General features: G+C 42.5%; 1 protein-coding gene across 1 annotated transcript in view; it reads left to right on the forward strand.

Annotated features, from left to right (window-relative positions):
• LOC149472905 (chloride anion exchanger-like) overlaps positions 1-12798 on the forward strand; it is a 102934-nt gene extending 90136 nt beyond the window's left edge. The window contains exons 20-21 of the mRNA XM_089685132.1: positions 6884-6949; positions 12378-12798. Coding sequence (XP_089541258.1) covers positions 6884-6949; positions 12378-12401 — 90 coding nt within the window. The 3' untranslated portion in view covers positions 12402-12798. The remainder of the gene's footprint in view (positions 1-6883; positions 6950-12377) is intronic.
• The last annotated feature ends 249 nt before the right edge of the window (positions 12799-13047 follow it).

Here is a 13047-nt window from a genome sequence, read left to right on the forward strand (position 1 = left end):
GTGCTCCGCTGGAGGGACGGAGTGAATGTGGGTGTTGGTGGGGACCTCGGCAGCAGGCACAGGGGCCCGGATGGGCCCTGATGGCAGCGGTAGGGGCGCAGGGGTGTTTAAGCTGACCATCCAGTGGCTGCTCCGGGCGATCTGGTACCCGGTGGTCGGGGATGGACCCAGAGTCGGTGAGGGGGGCCCTGGGGAGGCTGGCTGATCGGCGGGGACCGAGGAGCGGAGCGGCAGTAGTCCGGGCTGATGTCCGGCGATCCTGGTCGGCCGCGCCAAAAATCGAGGCCGCGGCTTCAGGTGCCGGGTAGGCCGCAAGTCCCGGAGCTCCGGGAGAAAGGTCCAGTGGCCTTCCCTGGCTGGCGAACAGGGACCGGAGGGTCGTGGGGCCCCCGTCAGGGTCCGCTGCCGCCAATTACATCATTTCCCTGCAATTGAAGACACATGAATTGGAGTATGTCTCTCTTGTGTTTTTTATATCATGTATAATTTATCTGCAAACCTTTGAGGTATACAAATATATTTAATTTAGTGTGTATGCTTCTCCTCTGTCTTTATTCCAAGCACTTGTAAATTTTCCATCTTCATTGAGTGCCTATTTTAACTCTTCGCCTAGCCTGGTGCTGTACACAGTTATAGTGTACTGAACTTAGTTGTCAACGCAATCTCTCAACAGCCACATCTGTCAGTTGTTGTATTATGTGCTCCCAGCTCCACAGGCTGCAGACACTACCAGCCCTCTTGGCTGCTCTGATGATCTCCCAGGACAAGGATAAAGCTTGCTACATGTGGCAACCTCTCCCCTTGTAGATCCCTGAGTGTGCTGATGTACAAACTCTGTCCTCCTTGCTCCCATTGCTCTCATGCCTTGATCCTGTACATGCTGTGATGCTGCACGGATCCTCCTGAGCCAGCCCAAGCCCAGCCTGGAGGCCAGCCCCCCCCCCCCTTCCCAGGTCACCAACAGTCTCCTCGGTACGCCATCTTCCACCTGACTCCCCTACCAGCCTGACTATCCCATATGTATAGGTTGGTCTCCCCACTCTACCAGGGCCTCTAAACCTGGGATTGGTTAAACTCCTATAAACATGCAGAGTAGGTCTTCACCCCCACCTGGCTACTGGAAGGTTCTATGGTCCTTCAGAGCCAGGTGGACACAAGTGAGTCCAAACCTGTTAAGCCATTCTGCCTAACCTGCTGTAACCTGACCTAATTACAGATTCACACAGTTACCATAAGTCATGCACAATAAATGTACCTATGCTATTCTAGTAGCACACTAGAGGGTGCTATGTATAGGCAAAACTTGTTTTTCATTTTGGATAGAATAAGGAAGGATTATAACCCCTGTCAGATTTTGTTTGTCATCTGTGTCCCATTGGTGATATTCCCCTTCACTTCCTGTTCCATAACCAAAACAAGAAGTGAGAGGAGATTCCTGCAAATTAACTGCTTGCTGAACCCATCATTTACAGTAGATGTGCGGAAGCAAGGCAGCTCACCTGCGCTGTATCATGTACCTAGTAGATGATACAGCTTTTCCAGGTAGGGGCGTGCACCTGGTGCCCTGGCTGTACTGTGATTAGACACAGCACAAGCCAATCAGTGGGTCCCAGCCAATGATCCCAGGTGATCGGCAAAGAGGCTGACAGGACAGAAATCTGTGTATGTAACCAATACAAAGCTCTGCTCTGTCAGCGGAGATGTGCTGGTTTTTGTTTCCCTGCAAAGCAAAGATTAAAAATTGGTTCATCCCCTAGAAAAAGCACCACACTGTACATGCACAAAGCACTGTTAGGCATACACTTAACCCTTTGATCACCCCTAGTATATATCCCATAGTTTGTAGACCAGAGGTAGGCAATCTTAAAGAGGTGAAGAAGTCAAAGCTCACCGGACACAGTGTTGCCCAGTGTCATCTCCTCACACCAGATTTAAACCTCTAATTGCACAGCAATCACCTGTTAAGCACATTCAGATAGCTTTTCAGAGGAGCAGCAGTGCCTGCTGCACTTGTGAATGAGCCCTTAGTTGCATCTGGCACTCTTAGAGCTTGTTCACATAAAGGGGGGTGGTAAAAACCTGTGGTTGAGTAAAAGGTGTACACATACCTTAACTGTATGCTTCTGCAGGGTCGAAGGGGATGAAGCAAGTGGCAAAAAACTAACACACTGCTGCCTGTTTAACCCCTTATTTGCTGTACTACACAAGGTTGCAGGGCACTTGCAGAGCGACCTCATTCACTTGAATGGGTCAAGCTGGCAGGTGCTACACCTACCAACCATGACAGGGCATAGGATCCAGCACTACAGAGGAGACATGGGCTTACACGGCTCTTCCTCTGTACTACGGCTCCAGCTTTACAAGTAGTCTCTCTGTTTGATGCTCTGGGATGGGGTCAGCAAGCCCTGACTGTGATCTACCAGTCACCTGGCCGAGATGTACTGGTAGATCACGATCTATTGGTTGTTGACCCCCATTGTAGATGCTCCAACTTTCACACAATCCAATCAATATACACTTATTGGGATTGAAAAACAGTTGCAATTGACTACAGGTTTTTCTTTTTTTTTTTTTAAGTGTTTCTTAAAGCCAGAAGGTTGGAATGTTAAATGAAAATAGTTTTGAGGCATGTCTGTGATTAATTTTTTTCTACACAATTAAACAATTGAATGAACATTTTCCAAGAGTGGTGATTCCATACTTTTTGCCAGGGGATGTGACTTTCCTTTTTGCTATAATGCCCTCTCTCCTCAAACTCTCATTTTTTTACTGCTCCTCTCCACCTCACAACCTATACATATCACCCTCACCTCTGCCCTCTCAATATTACTGCACTTATCTTCTCTTGCTCTTTCTGAGCCAACTTAAAGTCACCGCTTCCAAATCACTGCAGTATTTGCCCTCATATAAATCCTGCTCCCACTTCACCTCCCTCACCCTCGTACTACCACTAACTTCCGATATTGCTCCAAACCCTGGCCCTCCACCATTAAACTCCCTCCAGCAGGACCAGCAGTCTTCCTTCTCTGACAGCAGCCGCAACTCTCACTCACTTATATCAATTTCCGTGCTTCCACAAGCCAGACCCCCTTATGTGCCTTCTGGAATGCCTGCTCAGTCTCCAACAAACTTTCCTATTTCAAAGACCTATTTCTTTCCCACTCCCTCAACCTACTTGCTATTACCAAAACCTGGCTCCAGGAATTCAACTCTGTCTCCTCAGCTGCCCTGACTCATGGTGGTCACCCAGGATGAAAAGGGGGTGGAGTTAGACGTATTCTTTCCCCACAAAGCACATTCCAGGTTCTTCCTACACCTCGTTATCTGCCCCTCTGCTCTCATGAAGTGCACTGTATTAGTCTTTTTTTCTCCTGTTTGTCTGAGGATTGCAGTCATTTACCGGCCTCTTGGCCCAGTGTCATGCTTTCTTGATGACTTCTCCACATGGCTACCCTATTTTCTCTACTCTGAGGTACAGTACCTGCCATCATCCTCAGTGACTTTAACATTTCAGAAAATATTAACACCTCGGACACTTCTCAACTACTCATCCTAACTTCCTCTTTTAACCTAACACAATGGACACATGCAACTACTCAATCCAATGGCAACACCCCCGACCTTGTATTATCCCACCTATGCACTCCCTGTAACCTCTCTAGTACTCCTTTTCCTTTCTCTGATCACACTTTATCAATTTCACACTCTCCCTGTCTCCTACCTCCCATGCCTCCAACCAGCAACAGTTAGCCGTAGAAACCTCTGCCACCTCAGCCCTTCCCTTCTTCACTCTGCTACTGAGTGCCTTTATGATAAAATTGAATCCCTGTCCCACCCTGACCTGGCCACATCTGTGTACAGCAACTTACTATCATTCTCCCTGGACACACTTGCTCCTCTCTGTACACGCAGAACCACGCCTCACCTGCTAGAAAACTGGCAAACCAATGAGACAAGAAGTCTCAGGGCTAAAACTTGCCTACTAAAACTCACTAACAACCTACTAACTGTAAAACCAATGGCTATTACTCCATACGCATACTCTTAGTCCTTTTTGCTGCCTTTGACACAGTCAACCAACCACTCTTCTTTAGTAACTCCAACTCCACTTCCTTGGCTTCTGCTCTTTCCTGGTTCTCCTCTTACCTATGTCAGCGCACTTTCAGCGTAACATAACATACAACACCAGCTCTTCCGCTCTTCTTCCTCTTTCTGTTGGGGTACCCTAAGGCTCTGTCCTTGGGCCCCTCCTTTTCTCTCTCTACACCTACTCCCTGGGCAAATTGATAACCTCCCATGGCTTCCAATACCACCTTTATGCTGATGACACCCAGATCTATCTCTCTACTGCTCAGCTCACCTCCTTGATCGCCTCACATATCACAAATCTACTTAGCAACATATCAGCATAAATGTCACACCAGTTCCTCAAACTCAATCTTTTTAAAACTGAGCTTGTAATATTTCCTCCTCCTTGATCCCCCACTCATGACTTTACCATCACGATCAACAGCACAACCATTGGTCCCTCCCTACATATCAGGGTGCTAGGTGTAATCCTAGACTATGACCTCTATTTTGGACCCCACATCCAATCACTGACTGAATCCTGCCACCTCAATCTCACCTACATTCCCAGAATTCACCCCTTCTGACTAATGGCACCACAAAACAACATATCCACGTCTTGGTTATATCTTACCTTGATTACTGTAACTCCCTCCTCATTGGTCTACCTTTACACAGGCAATCCCCCCCCAGTCCATTATGAATGCTGCTGATAGGCTTATACACCTTTCCAACCAATCAACGACTGCTGCCCCTCTCTCCTTCCATGCTCGCCAGTATGACTGGTCAGACATCCCCCCCCCCCCCCCCCGTCTGTCTTTAGATAATCTTTGAAAACTCACTTATTCAGATAAGCCTACCCTACCTCCACCGAAGAACTGTACTTGAGTCACCTCCATTAGATCATCCCCTGCAGCTACCACCTTTTGTACCACCTCCCCCTTCCTTTAGATTATAATCTCCATGAGCAGGGCCCTTCTATTCCTTCTGTATTGAACTGTACTGTAATTATACTGTCCCCCTTTATATTGTAAAGTGCTGCACAAACTGTTGGTGCTTTATAAATCCTGTATAATAATAGCTGCAGTGACCTTTCCCATACATCCTCCTTCAGTTTATATCAACAAACTCGTAGCTGTATGCCAAACACCGCTTATCAGTGCTTTGATAGGACTAGCAGAATCTAATCCCAGTGCACATCTCAGTGCCCTCGTAAAACCATCAGACTTGCAAGCTTGAGCAGTCAGAAAAACAACCACAGATCCTGCCAGATTACCCCCATCATAAATACCTTGGCTGGAATCTTTAGCAATACACATTTCTGTCTTTCCCCTGTACAATCAATAACCCCACTGTACTTCATAACTTCTGAAATAATAACAGCAGGGCCCAGGCAGGCAGGTGGATGAATCAGTTGAGGGCTGGGAGGGTGATCTGTGGCAATTACTGGAACCAATCCCTTGTATGGCTTTCTCTGCAGCAGCTGAAATCCAGCTTCTTCTCCTCTATCTCCCACTGTCTTTCAGCTGCAGCAGAGAGAGCCGTACAGTATATTAGTTCCAGTAATTGCCCCCCCCACCACACCCATTTCCCTCCCTGTTCACAATACATTCCCCCTGCTGCCCATGTCCCCCTGTGTGCTCCCCACCCCCACAGTGCTGCTAGCTTCCCTCTTCTCCATCCCACCAGCAGCTGCAAACACACCTTTCCTTTCATGAATGAACACAATGAGTGATCGGTACCGATCATTCTTTGTGTTCATTCATAACTAAAGCATAGTAAACTGTGTTTTTTTTGGGGGGGGGGCATGTCAGGTTGGCTGTATGGGGCCCTGTGGTTTCTAACAGCAGCCCTGGATAATAGTACAGCCAGTGTAGGGACATATTTACCTCCATCAGTTAATTTGTATTGTTTTTAGTCCGAACAATGATACTCTAGGTGTACCGGGAGCAGAACTATCACAATTCCTCTCCTAGGAGAACTAGGCACTTGAAACCTGCCATATTTATAGCCATTGAAGAGGTTACTACACACATGACAATAACATACAAGTTAGCAAACAGCAACATGTAGGTATTCATGAATATTAATGCCTATAGAAAACTGTATCTGGGACATGGTCATAAACACAGTGACATCCCAGCAGCCACACTTTAGACTGGTCGAGTCATTTCTGTCAACACCCCCTCGAGGTCCAGAAAAGGGGACTGCAACCATATTTGACAGCTCTCATTTAATCAACACAAAAAAGAAATATCTGCAAAGACCTAAGAGCAACTTTTCTCAATACTTGGACTCACGTGAACACACTGAATCAGGAGATTGTTAAGTATTCTTACCATCAACTCATTTTTATTTCTCTGTTGCATTATTTGATTTCTATGTAATAACTTTTTTTTCTTTAAATATTTTATTTGCACCATTTTTTACTTAACGATCATCAATAATGCATATCAACGCTCATAAGAAACACATGTTGATGCATGACAACAGCTGCTTAATAATACAACAGAAGCAGCTCTTTGCACACACATTGATCTAAAGCGGCCCTCAAGTTGAATCTATAATTCTAGAAACCCAGACTCTGCCATTACTGACTTGTTTGTCAAAGGTTTAGTATCAAAGGCTTGACTTGGCCTGGCCTGGATCAAGTATTCAAATCAATGGTTTAGACTTTTTAGACTAAGTTAGTTGCATGCATGTTCCAGGTCAAAGACTTCCTAGGAAATTAAATTCCCAAATATCTGTATTTATCGGCTCTTGAGTGTTATACTATTAGATGTCTTCTTTTCATAATTTTGTGTTTTTAAAACAGGAAAACAATATTTCTTTCTTTGCGAATGGATTTACAAATGGAAACATCCACAGAGAAGTCTTTGATGTAAGTTGCCATGATATTCATACGTAAGAGTTTATTAAAGCTGAAGTTTAGCTACAAATAGTCCAATGTAGTGCAGACAGCTGGATTCTAGTGAAATCATCACCTCGGAGGATGCCTGTCTCCTTCCTGTTTGTTAAATTCCATCTTTACAGTGGTTTACAGCTTAAAGTCCTAAAGCAGAAGAGCCATACAGATGGTCTAACAGGGAAACACCCTCTCCTTCCTTCTCCTCCTCAGTTGAGGAAAGTTCTTTCATGGATTACATTGCTTGTAACAAGATCTTTGATTGGGGGAGAGTTTGATCAGTCACTTGAATCTCTCCTACATTCACAGATCTTGTTACATAAAGTGTAATCAATGAAATAACTTTTAAAGCTGTTAACCATTGAAGCGCTGTAACGTTCAGAAACTAGAAGAGTACAGGCCATTCCTGTAGTGAAGAATTCTTCAGGATCCAACTGCCTGCACAATATGGGACATACCCCATTACAGGTAAGTGATGTGACTAAAGCAGTAGGGTTTTTTTTTAGCTTCAGCTTTAAACACGATGTACAATAAACAGTATATAACAATTTAAATTCACAATGCAAATACAGTTTTTAATCATGATTATTTTAATAATTTCACCTTTTTTGCAGGAAAAAAAAAATACAAATACCATATGAACTGAAGAATTGTCAGGGACAAATAAGAACTGCTTCATTATAATTGTTTAAAGTGAACCTGTGGTTAGATCATGCACACTAACGTATTTATATATGGACAATCAGCAGCTGTTTCTAGCTTTTAGAAACCAACTGAAACCCAAATCTAGAGTCTTTAGTGTGATCTGTGAGGATGCCTGAGAAAGAATACTCTTTACAATAAAAGCTTGTTAAAGTAAAACTAAACCCTTCTATCCTTTGCAGCCAAGGACGCTGCTATGTTATCTTCTGTTTGCTCTGCCGTTTACATGGTGCTGCACATATGATCAGCTATGACACCAGCCATTTGATTGGTTGACAGTGTGGTGAGAACTAACATAAGATTACTAGTAACTGTAACAGTTATCATTCAAGACATTCCTTGAATGTAAATGTTTTGGTAAACAGTTAAATTGATGGGATATTGGTAATTTTTTGGTGGATATCACATATGCTCCCTGTGTCTTTATCTTGCATCCTTAGCTATACCCCATTCAAACACTGAAGACCACCACTACATCACCACTAGTTAAATTGGTGGGTTTGGTTCTGCTTTAAAGGGTTAGTTCACCTGTGCCACATACTTGCCTATGTAGTTTAAGGGTGCCTACAGATAAAAACAAACTTTGCAGCTTTGACTAAAGTTGGATAATGTCCATATTATATGTACAGGCTATTTACAAACCTCCCAAAGCCTGACTGAAAAACTCTCAAAGATGGCATGAACCCATCCTGCCTTCTTGCTAGGACATTGCTAAGACACTCCCAATTGTTACTCACCCCATCATCACAGGACCAAGTTCTAAAACCCCTGTACATGTATAGTTCACAATCTCTTCCATTGCAGAATCACTGAGCTCAGAGCTACAGTGAAAATGGAGAAAGAGTGCAAGCAAAGGGTTTGAAAAGGCTGGGAGCATCTTAACCTCCCTAGTGGTCTGATTATGTCCATATTTCTGTGCTCAAAAGCAGTAAATTTTTTTGCAAGGAAATATGTAGTTTTTTTATTGTAGGCCTGTAATTTTTAGGAATAACTCACTGAAATCTGTACGAACAAGAGTCTAGTAAACATCCCGGGTATGTTAAAATTTGAAACACAAAATCATAAATTATAATTTAACCTCCCTGGCGGTATGATTATTTCAGATTTTTGGTGCTGAAAGCGGTACCATTTTTTTGCATGGAAATATGTATTTTTTTTATTGTAGGCTGTAATTTTTAGGAAAAACTCACTGAAATCTGTCCGAAAAAGAGTCTAGTAAACATCCCGGGTATGATAAAATTTGAAACACAAAATCATAAATTATAATTTAATAAATAATCATAAAAATAATATAAAAATAATAAAATATTTAATTCAATAATATAATCAAACCAAAAACACTGAAATGTGAAATAGAGCGCCAAGTTCGCACATTGCTGAGCTCAGTCGCAAAATCGTTTTCAGTTTCTGATGACGAATTTCCCCCACGAATCATTATCACTCAATTCTGTAAGTGGTTCTGATTTACTATCGCTGTTCTCTAGCTGGTCTAAACCGCTTTTGACCTAAAGGGACACTTTTTGGACGCCATGGACATTTCTCAGTTTCCAGGCAGAAAGAACAGACAAAATGCAGGCAGGGCACAGGACAAAGCACTAGGGACAATATGTATGTGAAATAGGTTGAAACAGCAATGTTTTACTGTGTAAAATGAAAAAAAAAAAAAATGACATTTTTTTAAATTTTTAAATTTCCCGCCGCCGGCGGCGGCGGCGCCCGTACGTCCTGACGTCACAGGGACAGGACACAGAAGCCGGATGCCGGCATCGGCCGGAGGAGATGGCCGGGGACGCTGCAGGGGACACATCGTGGGAGCGCAGGGTAAGGTAAGTGAAGAACACATGCCGGAGCAGCGCCGCATGGTATTCCCGAGTGTAGCTCGGGGTTACCGCTTTTGGTACTGAAATGTTACCCCGAGCTACACTCGGGAATACCGCCAGGGAGGTTAATAAGTAATCATACAAAATAATAATATAATAATAATAAACTTAATTAAATAATATAATCAAACCAAAAACACTGAAATTTGAAATATAGCACCAAGTTTGCACATCACTGAGCAAAGTCACAAAATCATTTTCAGTGTCTGATGATGAATTTACCCACGAATCATTATCACTCAATTCTGCAAGTGGTTCTGATTTACTATCGCTGTTTTCTAGCTGATCTAAAACTGCTTTTGACATAAAGGGACCCCTTTTGGACGCCATGGACATTTCTAAGTTTCCAGGCAGAAAGAACAGTAAAAATGCAGGCAGGGCACAGGACAAAGCACTAGGGACAAAATATATGTGAAATGGTTTGATACAGTAATGTTTTACTATGTGATTTTAGTGAATTTAGTGAATGTCACTTTTACAACTTTCAAATTTCCCGCCAGTTCCGTCCCCCGTAAGTCCCGACATCGCAGGGGACGGAACCCAGAAGACAGATGCCGGCATCGGCCGGAGAACATTGCCAGGGACACTGCAGGAGGGACATCGCGGGAGCACAGGACAAGGTAAGTGAAGAACTGATCCCAGAGCAGCGCTGCAGGGTATTCCCGAGTGCAGCTCGGGGGTTACCGCTTGTGGCACTGAAACGTTACCCCGAGCTACACTCGGGAATACCACCAGGGAGGATTACATTGTCTTGGCAGCAAGGCAGAATGGGATGATGCCTTCTTTGGATTTTTCAGTCTGCCTGTGGGAGATACATAAATGGCCTACACCTATAGCAAGGCCCTTATTTAACTTTGGTCAAAGCTCTACAGTTGTTTATCTACAGGTGCCCCTTATCTGCATAGGCAGTTTTTTGGTAAATGAAAATTAACCTTTTAAGTAGTGTGAAGTTACGAATATGTAAATAGTTGAATGCCCATAGTCTGGGCACAGGCGCACTTTGAGCATCACAGTACAAAAATATTTGTGTCCATGAATGGCCCAATTATCTTCTTAGCTGGACTTTTTTTTATTTGTTCAGCCAATAATCAGCTTCTTTATGTGAAGCATACCACTCCCCCACCCAGTCTTTATTACATGGCGTATTGTATTGTTGGGACAAAAATGTGGCCTGATGGTCACCTATTGATCCCCTTTAGAAGGTCCGCATGTGACTTTTTCTTGTTCCCCTCTAAGTCCAAAGTTTTGAAGGGATAACAAGCTTCCAAAATTTTCAGATTTGTCCATATATTTATATAAACATATCAATTCACGAATAGGTCATTTCATTTGGGGTCTGATTTTGCTGTGAAGATATAAATATGTATGCTGCCATTCCAGACATCCTTTAACCCTTTCGCTGTTAGAGCCGTTTTTGTATTTTTTGCACGTGTTTAAAAAATTATTTCAGGCCTAAAGATTACACAAAACCCCCAAATATTATATATTTATTGAAGGCAAACACCCTAGAGAATAAAATAGTGGCAGTTCCAATTGTTTTTATGTTACACAATATTACAGCAAAGGTCTAGGAAACTAAACTAAACTAAAAGTGAATTTTAGGGCAATCAGATGTGATAAATTACCCACATTTTTGGTAAAATATAAAAAATGAGGTTTCACTGAGTAAATAGATACCCAACATATCAAACTTTAAATTTGCGAGCACCTGTGAAATGGCAACAATCTTCAGTAATCTGTATTTTCTGTAGGCAACACTTCAAAAGCCCCCTATAGGTCATCAGTTTAGTGTTATGGAAGAGGTCTGGTGCTAGAATTATTGCTCTGACTCTAGCATATGCGGTGTTATGTAACATGTGTATCACAATTGATGTTTCCACACATAGGTGAAAAAACACAGGCATTTACGTTCATGGGGGTCCTCAGATATTTTTTTACAAAAAAAAAAAATCCTTTTTTTTTACTTAACTTTTTTTTTTAATCGCATAGGGGACAAAAAAATCTCCTATGTGATGAATTTGGTGACAGGTTCTCTTTAATGAGACAAGCAGAGTTTTTAGACCCTGCATGTCTCCTTTGGCCTCCACTCAATGCATTGCAATGCAGATCGCATTGCAATACATTACTTCCCGGCTGTGCTAACCGTGAAAGTGACAGGGGTGGCTTGGTAGGGACGTCATACATGTTGCTTTCTGGGTCACAAGAAGAAGGGTAGGAGAGGGGACGTGTTTCTGCTCTCTGCCCCTCCACCCACTGGTACCCGCCATGTTGGCCAAGAGCCCACAGATGAGCAAGTAGAGCCCAGAATACATGGCGGGGGCGTGCAGTGGAAGGGGCGCCAGTACCAGGGGTGTGTGGAAGCAATCAGGCGGCAGTGCAGCCACCCGACAGGAGACTGCCTGTCAGGTTTAGACACAATCCCAATGGCTGTAGTCACCAAATTCTGTGTTAACTTCCATCCGATGATGTATGGACCTGGCAGCGAAAGGGTTAAAGATTCAGGTTCTGGCGCTTTCGTCCTGATCCTGTCTTTGCTGCTTGGTAAGTCACTTATCTGATGTAAGAATGCCGCCAGTGATGTCCGAATAGTCTGCATGTTTATTTCAGATCCAGGACTTACTAAGTAATAAAGCTTAGCTAAAAATGGCAGTCCTGGGACCTACAACGTTAGGATCATTTATCAGTGCAATGTTTCTGTCCCCAGAGGTTCACTTTAAATTGGTCTCCAACAGGCCACAATTCAATGTATGTAGTTTTTATGTTATTTATAATGTCATAATCTTAGTCACAGACTGTATCTTATAGTAGTGTTTGCCTTTCAGGTGCCAAACGAAACTAAATTCTAAGATGGTGATTTCTGTATGATACTTTTCATTGAATGACTGACCCAAAACTTGACATTCTAAACAGGAAGAGGATGTGAAGAAGATTAAGACTTTACCATGACTGGAAGGCTGTTAGGAGAATAACTAATATGAACAATACGCTTTGTCTGTAAATGCAGGTTATTTTACATTTTTAAATTAATTATTTGATTTTTTTTTTTTTTAAATATACCTTTTTCAAACCTCTGGTTTTAAATGAAACATATATGAATAATATATGTAATTTGTTCTTATTTAACCATTTATAGTATATGTATTTATTTTTATTGATGTTGTGTAAATATAAAATTTATTGCTACTATATAGAAAACAGATAAATTACATAAATTACAATATTAAAGACCTTTTCTAAAATCTAGATGTCTAAGTGTCAAACAATGCCTGTTTCTTTAGGCTTCCACACTTACATTGAGACTGATTAACTAAAGGAGTTGTGTGAATATAAATTGTGTGAATGTTCGCTTCCTGTATTCAGTCACGTGAAAGACAAATTCCTGTTTCCTTATTTCATCTGCATATAACTGGATAATTAAAGTGAATGTTGACAAAATGTATTTGGACAGACTTACTAAAAAAGTTGGGAATCTTCACACAACAAATTGTGTAA

Source organism: Staurois parvus, unplaced genomic scaffold, assembly GCF_062004578.1.
Source record: "Staurois parvus isolate SC_StPar_1 unplaced genomic scaffold, SC_StPar_1.0 ptg000019l, whole genome shotgun sequence".
NCBI classification, from domain to species: Eukaryota; Metazoa; Chordata; class Amphibia; order Anura; family Ranidae; genus Staurois; species Staurois parvus.